Genomic DNA, 25,500 nt, shown 5'->3' with positions numbered 1-25,500 from the left:
GTTACAAGTTGTTACTACAGAGAATAAAATCCCTGAAGCTTTTTTTTTGCTGTTGTTTGTCTTCTTCTTCCAGGCCAGCATGTTGAAACTGAAGTCTGAAAACTGAATCCCAACACAAGAGGGCGCCATCATCCTGCTTAAGGATTATAGACTGCAAAAACAACTCGATTCACATGCTGTGGATCATGAATAGTTGCTTCACAATTATTAAAATAATATATTCACGGGATTTGGGCTGGCGACTTGTCCGGGGTGTACCTGCCTTTTACCTGATGATTACTGGGATGGACCCAGTTCCTCTGCAACCCTTAACTGGACAAAGCGAACTGGACAAATGAATGACTGAATGAATATATTCACGGGATTGACACAAAATACAGGCTATATTTAATTTGTTCTTTATGAAAACGTTAATATATTAAAAAACAAACAACAACAACAAGAACAACAAAAAAACGACTTAAAATTCCCATGAGCTCAGCTAATGTGTCAATTTTAAGTAAGAAAAAAATTAGCTGTTTGTCAGACAAAATTTTGGACTGTAAATAAAATTAGAGTAAAAGTATGAGAATGTAAATTGGACAGATTATTGTAAAATATATCCTGCCACTCAAGTGGAAACTTTACTTGTCTTCTACAAAAACAAGCTTCAGATTGAATCAGAAAGGTGTTACATCAGTGCTCATGTTGATGTATGTATGTACACATTATGGCTTTTCCCTGAAAGACATTAGTTATGCTTGGTCAAATAACAGATCATATATAATGAGCTTTGTTGTACAAAGGGGTTAAACAATAAAAACTCTTCTTCCTGAAATAATCTAGTCCAATAACTCCTCCTTCTTCTTCCTGATCTCAAACACAGCAGCAATGTTTGCTCATTTCCTTGTTCCCTCCCCATCAGACCAGCAGTTGGATGATTGGTCTAAACCAGCACACTGTGAAATAAAAGTGGACACCATGTTCATTGCACACACACATTATCTGTAGATCGGAGCTCAGTTAAGTTTCAGTTTTAACAAAGTGAAAGTTACACCGTCACTGCTACTGAAAGGTAAAATGGCGCAGAAAGGGATTCAGCTGGACAGAGAAACTTTCTCCTGTTCCATCTGTCTGGATTTACTGAAGGATCCGGTGACTATTCCATGTGGACACAGCTACTGCATGAAGTGTATTGAAAGCTTCTGGGATGAAGAGGAGAAGAAGATCATCAGCTGCCCTCAGTGTAGGCAGACTTTCACACCACGGCCCGTCCTGGTTAAAAACACCATGTTAGCAGCTTTAGTGGAGGAGATGAAGAAAAGTGGACTCCAAGCTGCTCCTGCTGATCGCTGCTATGCTGGACCTGAAGAAGTGGCCTGTGATATCTGCACTGGAAGGAAGTTAAAAGCCATAAAGTCCTGTTTGGTGTGTTTGGTGTCTTACTGTGAGACACACATCCAGCCTCATTATGATGTTGTTCAGTTAAAGAAGCATCAGCTGCTGGAGCCCTCCAAGAAGCTCCATGAACACATCTGCTCTCTTCACGATGAGGTGATGAAGATATTCTGCCGCACTGATCAACAGAGCATCTGCTATGTCTGCACTGTGGATGAACATAAAGGCCATGATATTGTGTCCGCTACAGCAGAAAGGACAAAGAGGCTGAAGGAGCTGGAGGTGACTCGACAAGAAATCCAGCAGAGAATCCAGGACAGAGAGAAAGATGTGAAGCTGCTGCAACTGGAGGTGGAAGCCATCAATCACTCTGCTGATAAAACAGTGGAGGACAGTGAGAAGATCTTTACTGGGCTGATCCAACTCTTGCAGAAACGATGCTCTGATGTGAAGCAGCAGATCAGATCCCAGCAGGAAACTGAAGTGAGTCGGGTCAAAGAGCTCCAGGAGAAGCTGCAGCAGGAGATCACTGAGCTGAGGAGGAAAGACGTCGAGCTGGAGAAGCTCTCACACACAGAGGATCACAGCCAGTTTCTACACAACTACCCCTCACTGTCCACACTCAGCGAGCCTGCAGACTCACTGAGCATCAATATTCGTCCTCTGAGGTACTTTGAGGATGTGGCAGCAGCTGTGTCAGAGACCAGAGATAAACTACAGGACGTCCTGACAGAGAAATGGACAAACGTCTCGCTGGCAGTGACTGAAGTGGATGTTTTACTGTCACTACCAGGTGAGCCAAAGACCCGAGCTGACTTCCTAAAATATTCCTGTGAAATCACACTGGATCCAAACACAGCACACACACAGCTGGCTTTTTCTGAGGGAAATAGAAAAATAACCTTAATGGCACAAAACCAGTTTAGTAATAGTCCAAAGAGATTCTCGGTACCATTTCAGATCCTGAGTAAGGAGAGTCTGTCTGGACGTTGTTACTGGGAGGTGGAGTGGGGAAGACGAGGAGGTTACGTAGCAGTTGCATACGGGAATGTCAACAAAGCAGGGAATGGATTTGGATATGATGATAAATCCTGGGCTTTATTATGTAAGTATAACGGTAATGAATTTTGGCACAATAATATCCAAACTTCCATTTCCAGTTCTACGTTGTCCAGAGTGGGAGTGTACGTGGATCACAGAGCAGGTATTCTGTCTTTCTATGACGTTTCTACGACCATGACTCTCCTCCACAGAGTTCAGACCACATTCACTCAGCCACTCTATGCTGGATTACGTCTCTACTTCCGTTGTGGAGACACTGCTGAGATCTGTAAACTAAAGTAGATGTATGATGTCTTTATTTGTTCATAAAGATTTTTTGTTGTGATACTTTGTGACTCTTCAGAGATTTTGATGCTAAACTGTGTTAATGAACAACAAATGTTATCTAAGTGTTTTCTTTTGCAGACATGCCTCCTTTTTTTTAGATGGAGCTGTGTTTAGTCAATGTTCCAGATTTCAGTAAATTTGCATTTATGTGTTTTCTGTTTCTCTTCCTCTACATGGACTTTAACAGAAAAATCACCACGTCTTGATTTATTTCAGACAATTTGTTTTTACATTTTTGGGATATTGTAAAAATCAGTGCAGATGTTCCTGGATGTATTTGAAATGCAATTTATCTCTGATATGTGTATGTACCCAGATCTTCTCTATTAAATGCAATCATTAATAAATAGACATCACAATATTCTTTTAATATTTTATGCAAGGCAATTTGAGTTGCCCTGTACATGAAATATGCTTTACAAATTAACCTTGCTTTGCCTTGTCTCAAAACAACCGTTTAATTTACAAATCAGCTGTGTTACTCAAGAGAAACTAAAACCTTTTCTGGCTACTTTTCTTGTGTATAACTTTGTCCTATTTTCTCCACAGCACTGATTAGGTTCTTTATTAGTGGGATAATCAATTATCAAACATCACTGAAACCAAAAACATAATTAAAAAAAACAAACAAATTCTACTGTGAAATTTAATAATTTTCCTCATGAATTATATAATTTAATTTTAATAAAATGTAATTACTATCTCAGTTGTTACATGCCATAAAGGTGTTTCTCCTAAACGTACATTGCAAATTGCACACAACACAGACCATTAGATCTGTTTGTTGACTACAACATAGATGTACAAAAGAAACTATATCAATTGAAAAACATTCTATTTTACCATTAGCAGTAGTGTGCCTTGTGATCCAGCAGAGGGTGCTTCAGGATCAGCTTGTCCTTACACATCTGGTAACATCTCAGTACAATAAACCAGTTTTATTTGTTAAATTTCTATGAAAATGGTGGACATTAGGAACTAAAATCATCTTGAGTGGCACTGTGTGGGGAAAAAAAGTATTTTACACTGTAAAAAGTGTTTTATATTCTGGCTTTCTTTATATAGAATTTCTTATTCTTAGAATATATTCATTATGTTACAGCTCTTCTGTGGCTTGCTGCAAAGGTCATGCTGAACTTAGTGCTATATCCTAAGGTATCTGGTATCTGTTACCCTTTGACATAAAGAATGTGTAGATGACCTGAGTGATTGTCATTCAGTATCTGGTATCTGATTGATTCTCACTCACTCATGACAAGGATTGTTTATGTCCAGCGAGAAAGAGAGTCCGGTATAAGAAAGGTGATTATAATTTAATGGCGGTGTCACCCTAACTGAGATGACCACTTTGACTAAGAACAGGCTATTCTTTGTTTATGACTACATAGATTTATGATTACTATTTGACCTCCTCTCTACTAAGCTTAAAAGATGCTCTAGTCTATGCGTAGATTAGAATCCCTCCAGACCTCTTGTTCGATCAGACCTCTGAATGGTTTCTCAAAATTGCAGTTTGTGAAACTTTATTCATTTTACTTTGCTCAATTAACCTTGTAACTTTTTTCACTTCAGAACCACACTCCTCATTCTCCTTGGCAGACTTTTTTTTGGTATGGTAGTTAAGAATGATAAGTTTGTTTATTAATTTCAAATAAAATAGCTGTATTAGTTTTCAACAAATCTGCAGATTGTGTGGGGCAGTGGACACACCAAATGGTGGTTTCCCAGAGATCACAACATTCCCAGCAGACTCGTCTTAAGTCGTCTTGAGTACAACCACCAGCTTGTACTCAAGAGAAGCTTATAGAGAACCATGAAGGTTAATTTTTTAAACTTTGAATCTTCATTTCTGAAGGTGCTCAGCTCCTGAATTTCCTATGAAGCATCTGCACCAAATTTCTTCCACAAAAGTCAGCTGTGCTGCTCAGGATCAGCTGCCAGCTCAGATCAACACGTGTTTATTGGCTTCCTTCACAGTATCGATATGTGGAGTGAGTATAAAACTAACATGTAATTTTCACTTGTCAACACTATAATTATTTGTTAGAGCATATAAAGAGTTAATATGGGGAGCTGTTCATTTCTTAATGCACAGACTGTGGTGCTGTCCAGCTGAAAAACAAAAGGCAGTTGCAGTGGGTCAATGATCATATCAAGTAAATCTACCACGCATCATATAGATATTATATACAGTAAATTAAGAAAGAAAGCAGAGATTAGATCCATCGCCAGGCCTCAGTCAGCCCTCTATAAGACAGATGAAAAAGTTCTACAAAATAGAAGCAATGTTGTCAAGGAAACCTGAAAAGATTTATCCACTGATCTTCCATGTTTTAACAAGATATTCTTGTTTAAGAATTTAATTTGAAGTAGTTTAGTAAAATGTACAGGAAAACCTGAATAGAAACAACAATTTGTTGAAAGATTGAGGTGACAATGTGCTGATCATGGTGGATGTATAACATAATGTTTTCTTTAGTTCTTCTCAGTATTTTGCTGCAGTAGAAGGTAGTAATTGGGATATAATATGTATTATATTATATTCCAAATTACTAATATGTATAATATTATATACATATTATTTGGATATAATATGTATTATATCTATAAAAAATGAAGACCTGGATATGTTGTTTCTCACTCAGTTTCAGCTGTTAATTATGTTGTTTTTGCACATGGAGACGAGCAGATTTTCAGTTTCCTCCGTGTGTGTTGGTGTGAAGACCTTCACACACACAGTGATGGCTTCATTAGTAAAGGTTGGTTTGGGATGTTTGTCATTATTTCCACTGCAATGCAGTTTTAATTAAGGAATCATTAATAGATAGTTTAATCTATTTACTACTATAGACAGCAGGAAATATTTTAGGGTTGCTTAGTGAAATTATTACAACAAATATGTTCAGGGCAGTTGTAAAACTATTATCTGGATGCATTCCTTATAGGAATGAATCCTGAGTCTAATAATTATGGTTGCTAGTTGAAGACTAAAGATTCAATCTTATTGCTGTAACCTAAATGTTTTAATAAACTTTATAATGAACAAGGGTTCCCACACAGCTGGATCTGTAGGACGACTGGACTCGAACACTGACAGCTGGCCACATGACCGTCTCATGACTCTGCAACATGTGCTCTTTACAAATTCTGGCTTAAACTGAGGTCATACCCTGACTGACTGAGGTTCAAGTCTTATTCGCATTCATTTAGTAAATTATAAGTTCAGTTTAAGTGGCGTTTTGTGTATAACAAGATAAGATGGTCAAATTCCTCATCTAAAACATATAATGTCTTTATTTTTCCATAATTATTTCAACAACCTTTTATAAGTCAGAAACTGCCATTTCATCTGCGGGGCAACTTTGTGCCATGCATTAAAAAGCCTGACTGCTTATGTACATGTTATAAAAAAAAAAAAAAAATCACAAAGGGAGTTCCTTATCTTGTTTATTTAACAAACGGACAAAACCCATGAGAAACCATGTCATAAATATTGTTTTGATAGTAATGTGTGAAACATAGGAATAATGTGCCTGCATAATCCTTCTATAAATGCCTAATTTTTTCCAATATAAACAGTTTATCAACAGTGATACTTGTTAACACTGTTTCAGCATATGAAAGTGACGTGTTTCATCTACTGGAACAGAAAAAAATTGCATGATAAGTAATCTATTTATTTAAGACTACAAGTATGTGCAGTACTGTTTTCTAAGGGAAATCATCCTTGTCTGCATTTTGTATAATTGTTACCAATTGCTAGAAATTTTTATCTTTGATCCAAATTCAGATCCTTCATTAGCAACATGGTTCAGATTCCCAAACAACATTTTATGGGGAAAAATGGTCTTTCACATACTTATTCTACACCATTTTATTGTTTTTGAGCAATCCATGGTCTGCGTCAAGTTTCTCTTCAGCTGTCTTGCAAATGACCAAACATAATAATTACATACTCTTTGACATGAAAATAATTTCCTTTATACTTGTGTTTGTTACATAAAGAATACAACTATGAGGACACTAATGATAACACTTTTGCTACATTTAGAACATTTCTAAACCTTTCTGCAAACAGGATTTGTAATTCTAGCTTATTTCCAAACAAAAAACAAAACTTCATACAAAAATGTTCTGCTTATTTCTTTCTTGAGTAGAAACAGTTGTTTCAAAAAGTATCAGTGTTTTTTGTTTTTCTTTAGTGAGTTTACCTACTATACACAGATATAGTAATATGTTACTTCCAACACGTCTGGTGGTAGAAACATCAGCAGGCACACCGTCTCCTGACAGGGGCCTCTTCCACCTCATGGCTGGAAGTGGGGCTGCTGTTGGGTTCAGAGTTCTGTGCTCCATATGTGCTCTGCTCCATCCTCTTCATCACCAGGTTCAGCAGGGCGATCACTGCCTGGTCCACGTTAACACCCGTCATTGCACTTGTCTCAAAGTAGGGGATGCTGAGGAATTTGGTTTTTTTTTTTTTTTTTTTAAATCAATAAATTTCCAAAACAAAACATTGGCAGTCAAAGCAAAAATTATTATAAGATGAACAGCCATCAATGAAGATAAAGATGATTGTTTGTATCTGTTTGAGTAACTAAATCAGTGTTTGTCAGTCCATAAAAATCATCTGTTTATTTTTGTTTACTCTGAAACTATTTCTCTATGTCTGTAAGTCAGAATGATTATTTCGTGTTGTCTTATTTAAACCCATTTTAAGGACTTGATGAGGTAAAACTATTTCTGATTAACTTCCCAGCAGGAAAGTCAGCAGCTGTCTGGCACCATCTTGTGGTGAACTAGTGGTAGATTCTGTTTAGTTCTTCTCAAAGGGAAAAGAAAACACTTCTGTATAAAGGATAAAATAACATCTATACATTTCAGACTCTCTTAAAACTCTCTTGAATAGGTCTCAGATTAACCTTTAACCAAGCCTGTTATAAATACATGGGAATCAACTAACAACAGTTCTGACTTCCAACTTGCTGCAAGTAGTAAGGAAATATTTAACTTAATCTTTATTTATTGGGTATATGCCATTAGACGGTAGCAACCCCTCTTCCAGTTGCAGTCTGGCCAACAAAGCAGCACAACAAGGAAGCAAATCATTTCAGAACAAAGCTGGGACTTAAAATTCATATGAATCCCTGACGTCGACACTAAGTCTTCCAAATAATTCAGATGAAGATCAACTCAAATCAACATTTGAAAAGATCTTTATATAATTACTATAAAGAAAGACAGGATCCGAACAATCAAGCGGTCCAATCACATTACTGGTGCTTATAAATGTTTTGGAAATCAGAAGTTTGAGGGGAACTCAAACTCAATGATTTGTGTGAATACACCTTAAGGACATAACTTTATAAAATCTTTAAGTGTTTCTACTTTAAGACCTAAATTAAGTGAAATTGCATTTCTGTACTGCAGTTTGGCTTAACAAAAAATAAATGCAATGTCTCACCCATATCTGTCTGCCAGATCTCTGGCCTGCCTGGCATGAACATTCCTCGTGTCTTTGAGGTCCGCCTTGGTGCCCACCAACACCACATCCGGGCAGTCACAGTATGCATTGGCCTGTAGCTGACCTGAATCCACACAGAGGAGTTCATTCAAGCCAATAGCATGCACAACTCCACCTGAATTAGGAAGAAAACAAGATGACACATACTCATCCAATTCCTGACGTTAAGAAAACTCTGCTGATTGGTCAAGTCGAACATGAGCAGGAAGCCCATGGCATCCCGGAAGAAAGCTGTAGTGAGGCTGCGGAACCTGAAAACAGGCAGATTTTAATGATGCTGGAAGCAGAGCAGCTCACCGTTTTGTTTGGTCAGTGTTGATGGAATTAAATTATTGGACATTTACAGTATCCAGAGGATAAACCCCACTCCAAACTGTGCTACTAATTTATGATAAAGTTAAAGAGGAAAAAGAGAAATCAGCTTTGATCTCACTCTGAGTTTTAATGTTTCATTCCGAAAAAGCAAAATATGTCTTAACTGATAAAATGAATAAATAAAACTAAAATAAGGTCAGACTTACCTCTCTTGACCTGCTGTGTCCCAGAGCTGAAGATGAACTCTGAAGTTCCTCTCGGTCGTCCCGTCAGCACCCGTTCCCAAGTACACCTGAACCAAAGCAGGAAGATGAATCATCCAAACAGATAAGAATGATTTTATCTATGGTGGTAGAATATATGTAACACAGAAAATAATGGCTAAAACACATGTACTTTATCTAAACAGCATGTGTTTAAACTGTTAATGTCCTTAAATAAAACAAATGTTTTTAGTGTATGTAGTTTTGACATTTTTGACTTTGCAAGATCCCTGAGTACACACCTAACTTTAAAAATAACATTTTAAAATGTAAGAATGCTTTTACTGCCAAATTTAGTATTTTTATGTGATTTATTTAGAACCCCGAGAGTATCTTATGACAGTTTAATCTAACTAGGAAACTGGCAAAGAAAGTGACAGGATTAATTTGCCTCCTCCCTCCTTTTCCTAGTTTTGTTTGTTTGATTTGTAATAGAGCTCCACAATATACAACTACACTGTTAAAATATATTTTAACAATAAATATATAACAATAAATATATAACTATATATATATATATATAACTATATATAACTATATATATATATATATATATATATATATATATATATATATATATATATATATTTATAATATAATAATATATTTTAACAACATTTCAACTGGAAAAAATAACTTATGTTACCACATAGTTTATATTTCATTCATTATCATGTTATTATCATGATACATGACAATTTGTTTGTGCAGGGTTAAAAAAGCAGAAATAGTTTGTTAATCAGATCTCATAGAAAGTCAAAAGGTTTTTAAGCGACGTATGCAGCACAGCACTCACCACTCTCTTTTCCCTGAAGTCTATGCCCACTGTGGTTGTGAACTTGCGGTTGAACTTGTTGTCTGTGTACCTGTACAGAAAGGTGGTCTTTCCCACCCCTGAGTCCCCCAGTGCCAGCAGCTTGATCAGATAGTCATAGTCCCAGTCGACCATTGTGCAGCTGTGCTGAACCTGCCACAGAGTTGCTTTGCTGGTTTACATGAAACATGTAGCAGACCATGAGAGTTTAGAAGCATCTGGGTATTTCCAAGTAAATCCTTACTGGGTGGTGAGTTAACTTAAAGAAAAAGGTAAAATTCTTCCACCAAAGCAGCAGTTTTCAGTCTGAGGCTGCAAGACCATCACACAGGCTTTAACTGGACGTCATAACTCCCTGGTCATTAGGCGCTGATCAGAGAAGGACTAGCACATGACTGGAGCTGGCTTCCACATGAGCAGTCAAATGCCTCTCCAGAGTTTTCTCAGAGTTTACTTGACAAAAAAACATGGCCTGTTTGGCAGACAGGAGTCTTTTCATTACTTAGAAGGCTATGCATAGACAGCTCAGCACTGCATGACACTGCTGAGCGTGACAATGCCAGATGACACCAGAGCCAAGCAGACCGATGAAGACTATATGGAAAGCCAGACTGTGATTAAAAAAAAAAAGGTTGTGTTTAAAACACACCAGCTTCTTAGGATAAAAGTTTTATTGGAGTAATAACTTCATAAAAATGCAGAGGAGAGGAAACACATGGAGTTTCCATCCATTTCCATAATTAATAGTTGTCTTTGAAGGTAAAAGAATAAGATGAGTTATTAACAAACTAACCTGCAGCTGTGTCTGCGTAAAAATGACAAACATATCTCAAGATCAACACACAAACTAATTTAAGAAAATCTCCACAAAGTTCAGAACAAAAATAAACCTTACCAGTCTATCTTCAGGAAATAACGGCCATCCAGATGTTGTTCCAGCCCTTCTTAAATAAAATAAGCACTATCATGGAGCGATGGCACATTGCACACCCTGAACCTTTCCCCCTGTCCTACATGTGACCCAGGGAGGAGTTTCAAGCATCAGACAGCTAAGTGGGGCTGTGCTAACAGACTTTGTTTTTTCTTTATTCCCGTTTCTCATGAAGGGAATGGAGGGGGAAAAAAAGGCTCTTTGAACACTGGATTGTGTCTGGTGACAACAAATAATGCGTGCCTCTGTGGATTTCAGTGGAAAATATTCAAGCCAGGAATGGGCCCCACTTCTCAAGGCTCAGTGGAATAATCCCGCTTCTCCAAACGGTGTTTTAACAAAAAGAAAAGATTGAACTCACAGCTAAAGAATTTCATCTTAAACCCTGTGCTTTGTTTTGATCCAATATGAAAATCAACTTTGAAATAAATGAATGAAACTTTAAGGACTTTCAGGTCAACTTTGTACTTCTCTGTTAATAAATCTAAGAACATAAAACAGTCAGGAAGTCTGACCGTGTTGTGAAGTCAGTGACGTTTACAATCTCTCACCTAATCTTTGTTAGCTTATATTAGAAGAAAAGTGAAGAACTGCTAAACAACACAGTTAAACGTTTCTTTTTGTGTTCTCAACATGAGAAGAAATCAGAAATAAAATAGAAAAAAGTGTTTTAAGTAATCTTAATCACAGCGATGATGATCATTCTCTAACTGGGTTTGAAATACTTGAACAGGTTATTTGTCTGGCTGCCTTTTCCTGCAGCTTTTCTGTCTTTGGTCAAAAAGCTTCTCCCTGGTTTCCCAGACGAAGACGCCTTCAGAACCAGTTTCTGCTGTTTCCATTCGGACATAAGCTCCCTCTGAACACCCGGCGGAAGCTCAGAAAACACCTCAGGGTCCACATTTCCCGGGAACTTGCAGTCAGAAGACTGGGGGAATGACACTTTCTCCTCCCCCGTTACGACTTCTCTGTGACCTCCGCTTGTGCTCACAGGCCACCGACGATTCACGGTGGTTGCTCTGTGGCATCCATTCAATTTCTCTGCAACTTCTTTTATTTCTTTAGTATTTTGCGAGTCTGTACACGACTGTGAGGGCTTGATTTCTGAATTGAGGGGTTCATGAGTAACTAGTGAAGCAGCAGACCTGTCAGGCAGGGAGTTTAGGTAGGCAGGAGACAGCAGCTCCTCCTGGATGTCCTCTGGAAGGAGCTTAAACACCTCTGGGTCAACATTCGGTGGAAATCGATGAGTTCCAGTCATATTTGTTTCATTAGTTTTGCATCCTGATGTGCTGCAGGATGGTTTTGGATTCTCTTCTACAGCAGCAGAACTTGGTTTGTGTTTGAAGCCATGTAATCCTGCCTTGGAGCTTGAAGAGCCGTCGATGGTGACTTGCATTTTGTGTTGAGTAATTATGCTTTCTTCCTGATCCAGGCAGGGACTCTGAGATGATTCATCCTGTTAGGAGGATAACAGAAGAGATGATATCAGAAAATTCTGAGAATTACCACAGTACCTCTTTCTAAGAAGAGAAATTCTCTCACGTAGCTGCTCAGTGTGAAAGATCTTTTAAGCTTTTTAAGAACCAGATTTCTTTGAGCTAAGTTGCATATTAAGCCCTTGAAGACTTAATTCCTCCAAAATAATGAAATATAATTCCTGTGTCACCATGGAAGTAGCATGGCCTACAATATCTTCTTTAGTTGTTCCCAGAAACACATCAGTTTTATCTGTTAAATACTCTTACGTAATGAATGGCAAAATGGGTGGATGAAGACACATCAACGTAAACAAACACAATTCCAATTCCAGTTCCAGCTAGTGCTTACTGGAAAAGCAAACAAACAAAAAAACGTAACAAATACATAAAAAAGGGAAACTAATCTGACAATGTAATACAAAGACTAACCAGTAAACAGTTCATTTGTGCCATCTTTCAAACAAAAATGAGAAAAAAAAAACAATATTTTGCTTTATGTGTTTCACCTTTTTAAATAAAAGCATTGGCTGCTTTCTCATTCCTGGGGGAAAAAAAAATCACTGCTTTGAAATATGGAAATCTTGTTAGGTAAAACTTAAGAGCTTCATATCTATAGTACTTCAATATGTTTCATGAATTAACAATAAAATAAATAAAAGTGTAGACCTCTGCCAAACCATACAGTCATCTGGGAAAGATCCCAAAAGCCCCAGCAGGCAGTACAGTACTACTACAATTTTGAACTTTTTTGATCATCAGATCCAGAATATCTGCATGATCCGGATTAAACAATGCTGAATTAAAACATCCACTAGGATTATATCTCGTCATTTTCTTGAATGTTTTTTTTTTTTTTTTTGGTCAATGATTATGAGCATTATTTGTTCTGTTAGAAGCTGAAATGATAAAATTTTGAAGAATTTCTAAAGAATACTATTAAAAAAAAAAAAAAAATCTTGGGTCTAGACAGTAAACCACATCAGCCCAAAAATACAACTTCTTACTCCTTTATTCAATTTGGTACATTTTCCTGAAAACCTCACGAAAATCCATCCATTACTTTTTGAGTTTTGTTGCTGACAGAAAAATGCTTCGGAAAACATCATATAAATGAAAAGAAGCAGAATAATAAATGCAGAATAATTTGGCTTTGACTCAGATTGGGGAGAGGGGAAATGATCAGCTCTTCTTACTGCAACAGGACCAAGTTGGGTGAAGACATCCTAAATAAAATAAAAAGTTTTTATCTCTAGCTGCAACTGGAAGATGGCTTGTTGCAATGCTTTATAACATTTTGGACATCGCTGCAATGAATGTGTAGGTCCTCTACAGAAGCTGCACTGATACCAGAATGACCTGCCATGCATTCATTGTTTAGCTTGACACATAATACAATGAATCAATATCAGCTGACAGCCAACATCGGCTTCTGTAAATGCCATTGTGATGATTTTTTTATTTAACATTGTGTCAGCACGATGTCAAAATACCCCTCTCTAGCAGTCCTAGGGGGTTTTGGTATGTTGGTTGTTCTAGTGTTGAAACAACTTCCTGGATCTAAAAAGTGATCTATATCAGCCACAAAATGTCTTGACTTGTTCCTTATTCCATTTTGGAGATTTCCTGAAAATTTAATCAAAACCCATCCTTAACTTTTTTGAGTTATGTTGCTAAGAGACAGAGAGACGAACATATGTTGCTGAAAACAAAACCTCCACTTGGGTCAACGTAATCAACACAAATGTAAACAAACACTTTATCTGTGCAGAACTGCAGCTTACATCTATCAGTTTGAACCCCATCATGGTAATTAGTCACATTTTAGACTGTTTATTCACTTCTAAATGTATTTTTAGGAAACTTATTAGAAATTCTTCCAGGCTACCGGCTTTAAAACCTAATTACATGGACAATGTTAGCGCCCCCACATGACACAGCTTAGCTTCACTGGCTTACCTGGCTTTGTGTTTTTCTGGGAGATGAATTCTGTGTGAAGAATGACATTATGGTGCCCTTCCCACTGATGACAGCCCCTCTGGTCTGCAGGTTACTGAAGCAGACATTGATGAGGGTGAGGTGGAAGGGAACGCTGCTGTTCACCATTTTGTGAAAGAGCTTCACGGCCAGTGGGACCAGTTGGTCCACAGCATCTTCTATGCTGCCTATGAAACAAAGGATAGAAAATATGCCTTGATGGGAATTTTGTCCTGTAGGATGTGATGATTATTGGCTCCTGTCCTGAAAGTTTACAATGTCTCTGTGTTCCAACACACCAGACCCAAATGAATCCCCGTTCAGATCTTAATAAGCTGTTGGATCCATTGGAGTTGAATCAGGTCTGCTGGACCAGGAATACGTGGAAAACCTACAGGATTCCGGCCCTCGAGGACCAGGATTCCTAACCCCAGAGATAAATTATCCTCATACTAAACAGAAATATATTTACTGACTTCTGAAAGACAACAGTCTGAGATGGTGGAACCATTCCTTCTGAAAGAAAAAATAAAACTAAACAGTGTGGTTGAACTAAAGACAGCACATCCAGATCTCGAGCTACACCAGGACATGGATGACTCAGATTTCCAACAGATGGTTTGATTTTGCGCTCTATGCAAATGGCTGCTTTTCACATACGTTTCCACCAAGTGGAAACTCTGACAGAATGCTTCCTGGAGCGTACCAGAGGTGATCTTCTGTCCGATGTGGCTCGGGATTGGGCACTGCCGGCTCTCCCGATTGAACCACTTGTTGGTGGCCGAGTATTTCCGAACTGTAAGCCTGAAGGTCTGGGGCTGCCTGCCATCTTTATGCATCCTAGTTTACAAAGACATAGATTTTTATGGATCAGAAATGGTAATGCAAGATGACACTGGTAGATTTAGTAATGAGATGCTGCAAATGACTCTGACCTTTCCACCAGATTGCCAAGGAGCTCATGAATCTTTTCCAAGACTTCTACGGTGGACGACATTTTTTTGAAGGAGTCTTCGTCACTGAGAGACTAAAACACAAGGAAGATACCAATTAGGGCTGTGACGATGTGCTTTTGTCCTGATTCGATTCAGATTTTTTGGGTGCCTATTCGACTTAAACTGCGATTCTCACAATTCTTCGATATTGCTGATTTTTGTTGATTAAAAACAAAAAATATAAATTGTCATTTTTCTTGATTTCAATTACAAAAAACACAGCACAGTAGCCAGACCATCATTCTGCTGCTATAATGCCCAAGAAGACAAGTAGAAAGATCAATAAAAACAATAAAAATGACAAAAATTTTATAGTGGATTATTTTTATTTATTAAAAAAATTAATGAAAAAAATAAACAATTTTGAACAAAATATTTGATTTTAAAATTGTGAAGCAAAAAACCCTGCTATTTGATCTGATTTTCCCACCCCTAATACCAATGTAGTAAAAAGATATATAATAAAAAAAACAAAACAAAAACAAACAAAAAAAAAAACCACATGAAATAGGAGATCTTCTAAACTTTAACATTCAAAAAGTCACGGAGGAAGTTTGGCACAGGAACTATTATTGTCTTTAATACTATATTTTTTATTAACCTAGGATCTTTAGATTGACCGTGTCATTTAAATGGATACTTTTTCCAGTTTTCCACTTTAAATATTTAAAGCAAACTTGCTGCTAAATAATTTATTTAAGTTATAATCCTAAAACCAAATGAGTCCAGGAGAAAAAATTACTCTATTTGTAAGGAGCTCTGAAAAAGTCTAAATACATCCTTTCAATATTTTCAGACAGATGACACCTGGATTACTGACATATTTTGAATGGAATCCGCACATTTATGCATCAAATCATAAATAAAATGAAAGCACAAGTGGTTAAAATGTGTAAATGTTTTAATACCCCTACCTGAGCAAGAACAGACTGACTTTATTTCCAGTGTCTCCATGCATGAATATTTCTACCATGCAATTTCAATTCAGATTATTATTAACATCACCAAGCGAGGGGTTGAATTTTCAGTTATTTCTAATATTTGTTAAATATCCTCCTAAAAACTCATAATGACACAATTACCAGCCATCTTCACCAGTTTGCAGACTACATTAAGTCTCTTGGAGTTTTTTGGCCATTTTATATTAAATTAAAACGTTTTAATATTATTTATATTAAAATATATCACCCCTACCTTTACTTTTAATTTACTAAATAATGTACACATGTAGTTTCCTGACTGTGGCATTCTCTGTCAAAATGCATCAGACACCATAAAGATCATGTGGCATGAGCAGATGGTTGCAATTTTAAGAGGCTTTCTGAGTCCATATTTACCTGAGGGGCTCCAGTGGGAGTGACAGGTGAATCATCAATACCAAGTGCCAGATTCTTCAAACGCTGAGCACTGGAAGCTCCCAACTCTTTTACCAAGTCATTCAGAGGGTAAAGCTGTAGATCCTTCAGACTGGCTATTCCCAGAGTTTGAAGCTTCTTTGCAGTTTGGTGACCGACCCCTGAGAACAGATCCCAATAACACACGGAGGTTATTAAATATAACTAAGGAGGACCAAAAACACATCAAAAAATGTCGGACACAAATCTTTTTATCATTGTTCAGACTCAGTTTAAAGTCTTACAACCATACATCTACTATATCTGTACAAGATCTACCATTGGTTATATTTTGGAACAGGGGTGTCCAAAGTCGGTCCTCTAGGGTCGCTATCCTGCAGGTTTCCAATGTATCCCTGCTCCAACACATCTGGCTTCCATTAAATGGATCCAACAGCCAATGAGGGATTAGTTTGAGTCAAGTATGTTGGAACAGGGATACATGGAAAACCTGCAGGACATTGGCCCTCAAGGACCAACTTTGGACACCCATGTTTTGGGATGTGCATACCTGGTACTTTGCGGAGACCACTCAGGGAGCCCATGATGTCACTAATGTTCTCTGGTAGCAAAGTGGTTTGCTGATTGGGTTTAAAAGTGCCTGAAACCAGTTTGGCCAGCAGTTTGTTGGTGGCAATCCCAGCACATCCAGTTAGGCCCAGTTTTTCAAAAATAGCTTCTCTTAACTCCGCTGCAATGTGTGAACCTAAAGCCAATCTCGCATGATCACTGGCTTTAACATCTGCAGCTGCACAAGAAAACAAAAATATGTGTAGGTGTAGAAACCTCTGCAAAAAGCCTCAAAGGGTGAGCTTTAGATGGGAAACTGAGAGTACCATGCAAATATCTTGGAAACTATTTAGCCGTTTTTCAGTTTCCAAGAGCCAGATGTGAAGCTACACAAATCTGACTTACTGAAGTCATTGTAGACATGTCCTTTAAATGAAATGCTGTCAGATCCCGTTGTCTGAGCAAGCCTGTGTTCAACCATCTCTGTGACATCCACAAAGTTTTCATCAAATCCAAGCCGTTCTACTAGCCGACAGTGGGACATCAGCAGCTCTGGAGGGTGGAAAAACAAAATTAAAGCAAGGTAAACAAAGAACTAGAATGTGGTTCATGATAGACAGAGAAAGCATAGACTGTATAAAGCTTTTACCAAAGATTATAGCTTCATTGTGCACTTATTTGTGTTATAATATGTATATCACTTGCAAAGAAAAAGCAGCATTAACTGATAGAGCACCAAGGACTTTTTTTTTTCTTTTATTACCATTTGACATGTTTACATTTTAATTCTGACACTAAAGTTTAACAATCCATTTTAATAATTTTGGTTCTTTGAGCTTTAATTTGCTTTACTGTGGATATCTTATCAGGACTATTCCCAATCTAACTGCAAATGGATGAACAAATATCAGCTTTTTTTTAAAGTTGTAAGATGAGTGTTTTCTATAAATAATTCAGAAATTCTTATCTTACCAACCTGTGACTTTATAGGACATTTCTCTGTAGTGTGTCAGGTCTTCTCCTTTAACCAGCACCAGCTCAGGGCATTTCTCCTTAGCATCAGTAACAGACATTAGCTTGGTGACACCTCGTGCCCTTGCTACGTAGTTACATGTGACAATGATGTATTTCTGTTGAATACCTGAGGATACAACAATACACAATGGACTTTAATAGAAACACAATGTGTTTAACTTGACCTGTAATTTTGAATGTTTACCTAAAGGCACATCTTTCAGTGCTGGGTTTCTGATCATTTCCACCTGAGCATAGAAGCAGTCCAGGTCAAAATGTAGAATCACTCTGTGCGCAGGTGTTAATTTGGTGTTAGGTTCTGAAAAGCACATTTTACATACAGCAAGTCAAATGGCTGCACATTTAAAATAAACAAAATGACGAAAAAACAGCTTTCCATTTTACAGTTTACCAGGAGCAGACGCGTCAGAGCTGACAGCTGCTGAATCCACTAAACTGCTCTTCCACTCGGTTTCATCTTCCTCCATATCATCCCCGCTGCTATCCATCTTAAAAACGCAAATTTACAGAAGTCAAATATGTCATTATGCCAAATAATAAATGTCACTGAGCACCTGTGAGTGATGGAGAAGTAGGTTGGGTTTCTAGTAGGTCTAGAGCTCCTGCAAATTTAAGACAACTTTAGCACTATCTGACATTTCAGAAATACGCCCAATGCCGGATCATCCAATGGGCATAATGGGCACGGGCCCACACCCATTGGGGGCCCGTGTAGGCTATACACCAGCAGTTTGGACATGAAATAAAATTTATATAAAAGACAGATAGATACACCACAGTGTCTAGTGTATTGCTACTGGTACCACAGGCTGAGAGATGTTAGAAATGTCGTTTCACAGTGTATCATTCACAATTTTTACAATGTTGCGGTGGGGAAGGGGGGCCCTGTAACACTCTGGGCCCAGGGGCCTGTGCACTTTTAATCCGGCCCTGATTACGCCACAACAAAATGGATAAATACTGGAAAGAGGCGACAAACTTAGTTACTATTTAAGTGAATCGGGAGAAAATGAAATCCAGCTTGGGGAAGCATGCTTCCAACAAGAAAAAGAAAAACCAAGCTCCGCAGCCTCGGACTCGCCTGGTGGGAGCTATCCGGGAGATAATGCTACCATCCCAGAGGCCATAAACGCTCTCCGCGCGGAACTACAAGCCACCAAAGTTTACATTTGCCACACAATAGATACTCACATTGAAGAAGTATCCACCACGATCAGAGGAGAGTTGTCAACCTGCAAAACCGAGACTCAATACGCCATACAAGCACTGCAGGTTCGTATGGCGTATTGGCTACAGCCATAACGCAGACAAACGTCATCTACCACGGGCAGAGGATCCGCATCTTTCCGGGTTTTATCCTCGAGATCGCAAAACGCAGAGCAGCAATAATGAAGTTAGATCACTATTTCGGGACAAACCGGGAGTTCGGTACGGACTTTTGTATCCTACGAAGCTAGGAGTGACGTTCAGAGGAACAGAAACTTCGTTCACAGACCCGAGGGAAGCCCAGAATTTCGCGGAGCTCCACTTTGGCATGAGCAGATATGACTCCGCGGCAGAGACTGGTGCAGATGCGAAATCTGAATCTGGTAGTGTTTGAAGCAGGGAACGGTACTTTATTTATATTCACATAATGCTTTAAATTACTTTTCTGGTTAAATCTGCAACTGTTCCCAATTTCATTGACAGTTTGGGTTGAACCAAGAATCGGCCAGTCTATAAGGCTGGAGTAGAGTTGTGTGTCGTTCACAAACGAACCGAATCTTATGAATGACTCATTAACCTCATAAATATATAACGTTCACATGTATACATCCGGTTCCGGTACCCCAGGTTTCAAAATAAAATTATTGTAGATCAAATGATTATGTTACTGACCAACAACTTAGTTTTTTTTTTTTTTTTTTTTACAGCACCTGTCACCTTTATTGTAACCGTTTATTATATTAGTTATTAGTTACAATTAAAAATGGTTTTGAGTTTTTCTGTGTTTAGAAAACAGGGAAATTTTGCACTATCTCTTTCCCTCTCTCTCTCAGCTCTTTCTTGAGTGCTTTACGACTGCTGCTCGGGCTGCAACAGCCTAATGAAATTGTAACATTTACATGAACACATCCGGTTCTGGGGCGTCGGGTTTCAAAATAAAAAATCTTGTTCAGGGAGTGCATTTAATCCTTACAATGGCATTACTGACCAAAAACGTAGTATTTTTTTTAAAGCATCTTTAACCTTTATTATAAGCCTTTGTTATGTAAGTTTAAAAATAGTTTTGAGTTTTTCTGTGTTTAGAAAAACGTGGAAATTTTGCACTAAAAGCTTTTGCATGGAACTTGATTGTAGCCTGCTTTTTTTTAATTGCAGATTTATAAGTGTTGAGGTGTTGCATGAAAAACATCAGTCAAGGTAGTTTTACACACATACACACAATTTATATAAAGGGCAAATTATGATCTATCAGCTCAGAGGGATATGCTAGTGGAATATTTACACTGAATCACTTTTAAATTACACTTTAAATCTTGTCCAAACATGTCAAATGAAGCTATAATAAATATTTCAGAAGAATTCAAACTTAAATGTTGGTGGGAAATCTGAGTTAGAAATTATTCTGATCCAAATTTCAGCCCATCATTCCTTTGACATGAATGGATCCCACTGATACAGCTCCCTTCAAAGAGCCATTAATCCCATCACTACTTTTCATCAACTGGCGTTAGTTTAGTTTAGTTTAGTTTATATCATATATGTATGTAGCTTATATATTATGTTTTTGCAGAGCTACTTTTAACTTCTAATAAGAGACGGGAAGTAAGGGAAGTTCATAGCGACTAAGTTAATGTTAGTATGTTATATGGGTGTTACTTTGTCTTTGTTGTTTGTTTTTTTTTTTGTCTTTGTTGTTGTTTTTATTAAATAATTTCCTTAGAGAGATCATGCCTTACTTTGTAGTATAGGCAAAACAGTACAAATTTTATTTTTTTTCCATAGAGGAGGGCTTGGACTTACATAGGATATATAACTTTTTCTATCACATGTATGTAGGCTTCTATATTTTATTTAATTGTAATCTTAGTTATGCAGGTTGACACAAAACAAACAAAGAAGGGCAGACAGGTCACTTCGGTTGCATGGTATGTTAGAGGACTGAACCAACCAGTGAAAAGGGGTAAGGTATTGGTACACCTAAAGACATCATCCAGTGATGTAATTTTTCTTTAAGAAAACCCACCTTAACAAAAATGAATACACTAAACTAAGACCTAGGTGGACAGATCAAGTTTATTGTTCTACCTGTGTGGTTAGAGCTAGAGGTGTCGCCATATTATTCAGGAAAGTTATCCCATTTACTAACAAGTCAACTGTCTCTGACAGAGAAGGCAGATATCTAATTTTAGTTGGGGAATAGCATTCTGTGCCCATTACTTTAGTCAACATATATGACCCCAACATGGACTCCCCCCTACTTTACAAACATGTCTTATCCCATAATCCCTGACATTTCACAGACCAACCTGATAATAGGTGGAGACCTGAACTTTATTTTAGATCAGTATTTAGATCGTTTGTCCTCATGTAGAGCATTATCTTCTAATGCCAGCATCTTCCTGAGAGAGTACTTAAAAAATTCTAATCTGTTTCATAGCTGGAGAACTTTTTTAACTCAAATGTTCACACTGTGTACACGCAAATTGATTATTTAATGGTGGACGCAAATTTATTGCCTTATAATAATGAAGTAAAATATCACAGTATAACCATTTCACACCTCTATCTTTACATTTAGATAATATGAGTAACCTGAGAGGACATGAAAAGTAGCCTACAGCTGCTGAAAGAGCCAGAATTTTGTGATTTTATTAGAGAACAGATCTCCCAGGAACATCTCCATCAATACTGTGGGAAACTTTGAAAGCTTATTTAAGGGGATGCATCATATCTTTTTTTTATTATTATTATTTTTTTATTATTGTTTTATTGTTACTAATTATCTTAGAGTTATTTTAGTCTATATATGTGTACGTATGTGCTTTATTTGAATTGTATATCTAGCTGTAAAGCCCTTTGGCTGGCCCTTGGCTTATAAAAATGTGCTCTATAAATAAATATGACATTGACATCTTTTCAAGCAGCAAGGAAGAAAGAGAATTAAGTAAAGTTGGCGGACTTGAAGTTACAAATTGGGTGTCTCGACAAGGACAATGCTACTCATTTCTCTGCATAAACTTACAAAAAAAATCTGTCACTAAGATAAGTATAATCAATCATTGTCAGATTGCATTATCAGGACATTCATTTATTCCCAACAGAGGTATTTTGAATTAGGAGAAAAACCCCAATAAACTTTTTGCAGAGCAGTTAAGGAAAATAGAAAATGACAGAAAATCCACAAAGTGAAATCAGAAACTGGAGAAATTCTAACTTTACAAAAAGTTAGTCTTCCAAACATTTTACAACCAGTTGGAAGCTTGTCCTGTATTTTTTCCCCCCCTAAGTGCTCCAACCAATTTCGTTACAGTTACACTACTCACAAAAAGTTAGAGATATTTGGCTTTCAGGTGAAATTTATGGAAAATGCAATATGTTCATGCTACAGTGATATAATATCATAAAAGTAAGACATTTAAGTAGAAGGATGCACTACTGATTTCCTCATCTCAAAAAATTCATTCAACACAAAAGGCAACAACAATGGTAGTTACACCACAACAAAAAATTTGAACGTCTCAATATCTCGTCATGTGCCCTTGAGCATCAATTACAGCTTGACAACGACATCTCATGCTGTTCACAAGGCAACTTATTGCCTGCTGAGGCATGGCATCCCACTCTTCTTGAAGGGCAGCCCTCAGGTCATTGAGGTTCTGGGGTGCAGGGTTTCGAGCCTCTACACGACGGCTCAGCTGATCCCACAGGTTTTCAATGGGATTCAGGTCTGGAGAGAGTGCAGGCCGTTCCATTTGAGGTACACCAGTCTCCAACAGCCGTTCCCTGATGATGTGGCCTCGATGAGCAGGAGCATTGTCGTCCATGAAGATGAAATTAGGCCTGTGCTGTTCATGTAGGGGCACAATCACTGGATTAATGATGTTATTCAGGTAGTATGGGCTTGTCACTGTACCAGTCACAAAGTGTAGGGCAGTTCTGTACCAAGTGGACACCCCTGCCCACACTGTAACACCGCCACCACCAAAAGCTCGCCTGCTGACAACAGTGGCTGATGCATAGCGCTCTCCCTGACGTCTCCAACATCGTTGCCGGCCATCATTTCTGCTCAGTGTGAATCGACTTTCATCAGAGAACAGCACTGAGGCCCACTGGTTCCTCGTCCAGCGTAAATGCTCCCTGGCCCATGCAAGACGATGATGCCTGTGCCTGGTGGTGTGGTCAGGTACCCGTGCAGGTCGTCTAGCACGCAGACCACGCTGATGGAAACGGTTTCGAATGGTCTGACGTGACACTTGGGTGCCTCTCACCTCTCTTAAACGTGCCTGGAGTTGAGTGGCATTCATCATCCGCTTTCTCAGGGCAGTGTTCACAATGTAGCGGTCATCAGCACGGGATGTGGCCAAAGGACGTCCACTTCTAGGCCTTTCTGTGACTCTTCCAGTCTCTCGATATCTCTGTTGCAACCTGCTGATGACACTCTGTGACACTCCAAGCTCAGTGGCCACTTCTGTCTGAGAACGTCCTGTTTGAAGCATTGCAATGGCAAGGGACTGTTGTTCCATTGTTAGATGTCGTCTTGGTCTCATGATGTCAAAATGTAAACAGCATGATGAGGACAACTGTTTAAACACCAGCTCTAATTGAACCAGGACATTTATTGGTCAATTCAAGGATCACACACCTGCCGTGATTTTTGCCGTTAAGCTCCTTGTTAGAGAACAGCAACTTGTGCAAAATTTATTGAAACATTTAACAGTTGGACATGTGCATTTAAAAGCTTAGAGAAGATCACATTAAGTTCACCTGTACAGGTTTGAATGCATTTTAGGCTTGTTGTGAAATTTCACCCAAAAGCTGAATATCCCTAACTTTTTGTGAGTAGTGAATGTGCTCAAATGTTAAAAATGGCCTTATCTCACAATGTCAAAGAATCCTTTAAGAATTCCTGGATCCAAACGATGATCCGGATCACCACCAAAATTAAACCAGTTCTTCTGTTTTATATTTCCAACAACTCCTGAAAATTTCATGAAAATCCATCCATAACTTTTTGAGTTATGGATGAACACAGACAAACAGATAAACGCTGATAAAAACATAACTTTTTTGGCAGAATTAATAACAGCAGTACTAAAGAATACACAATTAACTCTCACCACTCGGCTGGTACGCGATCTAACGTGACAGCATCAACACTTTGCGAAAAATATCTCAGGGTCATCATAGACTGTATGTAAAAGATGGATGTAGCACTCTGTGACGTCATCCATAGGTTTCTGAATAGCTGAATTGAAGCTCAGTGGGCAGTTCTTACCATCGCCATCTTGGCAGAGGCATGTGTGTTGTTTCGCCCGTAAATACAAATATGGTCAAAGAGGTGGAGCTGAGAGGGGAGCTGTAAGCGTCATGGTGGATGATTGATATCGGGTGAATTTCAAGCTTTCTGTAGCGAAGAGCTAACTGAGCTAACCTGGCGATAACAGGAGCTAACCAGCTAACGGAGGTAAGCGGGCTAATGCTAAGTCACGTTGTTAACCGGCTAAAAACCGCGGTTTTTCTACGTTCTTCGGACTTGAAGCGGGAGATTGGTACTTGTCAATCAAAAGGACACGCCCCTAAATATGTCAAACTTCGAGATTAAATTACTTTTGAACGGGCGAGTTAGAAAAAAAAAATCACTCCCCACACAGTTGTCATGAAGGTAAACCTGACCTATTAAACCGAAAATGGATTTTTGAAACAGGCTGTAAACATGTTTATTTCTGCTCTGAAGTTGGTCTTTTTAACATGGGAGTCTATGGGGATTGCTTTGTTTTGCAGCCAGCCCCTAGTGGATGAAGGAGAAACTGCAGTTTTATGCACTTCCGCATAGGCTTCACTTTTAACCGCTGGAGGTTGCCACTTGCGTCCAATTCAAGCAGCCAAAGATCAGCGTAAGTTGAAATAGTTATCTGCCAGTGTCGGAAACAAAACAAAACAAATAAAAAAACAAAACAAAAAAAAAAAAAAAGACAAAAACAGGATTATCACCAAAATTAAAACAGTTATTTTTCACATTTTTTTCCACAACTCACAGAAATTCCATGAAAATCCACCCACAGCTTTTTCAGTTATCTTGAACACAAACAAACCACAAACAGAAAAAAAAAAAAAAAAAAAAAAAAAAAAAAAGACAAACGCAGGTGAAAACATAACCTCCTTGGTGGGGGTAATAATGAATGCTGTTTTAGTAAGTCGTCCACTCGTCCAAGTCCAAACGATTCTGGTCAGTGTTGAAACAATATCTATGTTTTAAGATGGGTATCAATACTCAGTTAATTGTTTTTGATGC

The 25,500-nt window shown here is 38.1% G+C and overlaps 3 protein-coding genes across 3 annotated transcripts; 1 reads left to right on the top strand and 2 right to left on the bottom strand.

Annotated features, from left to right (window-relative positions):
• Positions 1-1,059: 1,059 nt before the first annotated feature.
• Positions 1,060-2,721, top strand: LOC306764630 (tripartite motif-containing protein 16-like; the record flags this gene model as incomplete). The annotated part of the gene is made up of 1 exon (XM_079251817.1): positions 1,060-2,721. The coding sequence occupies one exon, from the start codon at positions 1,060-1,062 to the stop codon at positions 2,719-2,721; it is 1,662 nt and encodes a 553-aa protein (XP_079107943.1).
• A 3,683-nt stretch (positions 2,722-6,404) lies between these two features.
• On the bottom strand, positions 6,405-10,226 carry LOC306764208 (ras-related protein Rab-27B-like). The gene is made up of 5 exons (XM_079251257.1): positions 9,665-10,226; positions 8,812-8,897; positions 8,438-8,541; positions 8,231-8,354; positions 6,405-7,223 (listed from the first exon to the last, which is right to left on the bottom strand). The coding sequence occupies exons 1-5, from the start codon at positions 9,815-9,817 to the stop codon at positions 7,034-7,036; spliced, it is 657 nt and encodes a 218-aa protein (XP_079107383.1). The 5' UTR covers positions 9,818-10,226; the 3' UTR covers positions 6,405-7,033.
• A 137-nt stretch (positions 10,227-10,363) lies between these two features.
• On the bottom strand, positions 10,364-19,648 carry poli (polymerase (DNA directed) iota). The gene is made up of 11 exons (XM_079251255.1): positions 19,194-19,648; positions 18,394-18,490; positions 18,187-18,300; positions 17,944-18,108; positions 17,373-17,519; positions 16,969-17,205; positions 16,401-16,579; positions 15,004-15,095; positions 14,775-14,908; positions 14,051-14,256; positions 10,364-12,072 (listed from the first exon to the last, which is right to left on the bottom strand). The coding sequence occupies exons 2-11, from the start codon at positions 18,488-18,490 to the stop codon at positions 11,320-11,322; spliced, it is 2,124 nt and encodes a 707-aa protein (XP_079107381.1). The 5' UTR covers positions 19,194-19,648; the 3' UTR covers positions 10,364-11,319.
• Between the last annotated feature and the right edge of the window lie 5,852 nt (positions 19,649-25,500).

Source organism: Telmatherina bonti (genome assembly GCF_933228915.1).
Source record: "Telmatherina bonti genome assembly, chromosome: 13".
NCBI classification, from domain to species: domain Eukaryota; kingdom Metazoa; phylum Chordata; class Actinopteri; order Atheriniformes; family Telmatherinidae; genus Telmatherina; species Telmatherina bonti.
The sequence above is the reverse complement of the archived record's forward strand: the minus strand, read 5'-3'. Positions and strand labels throughout refer to the sequence as shown.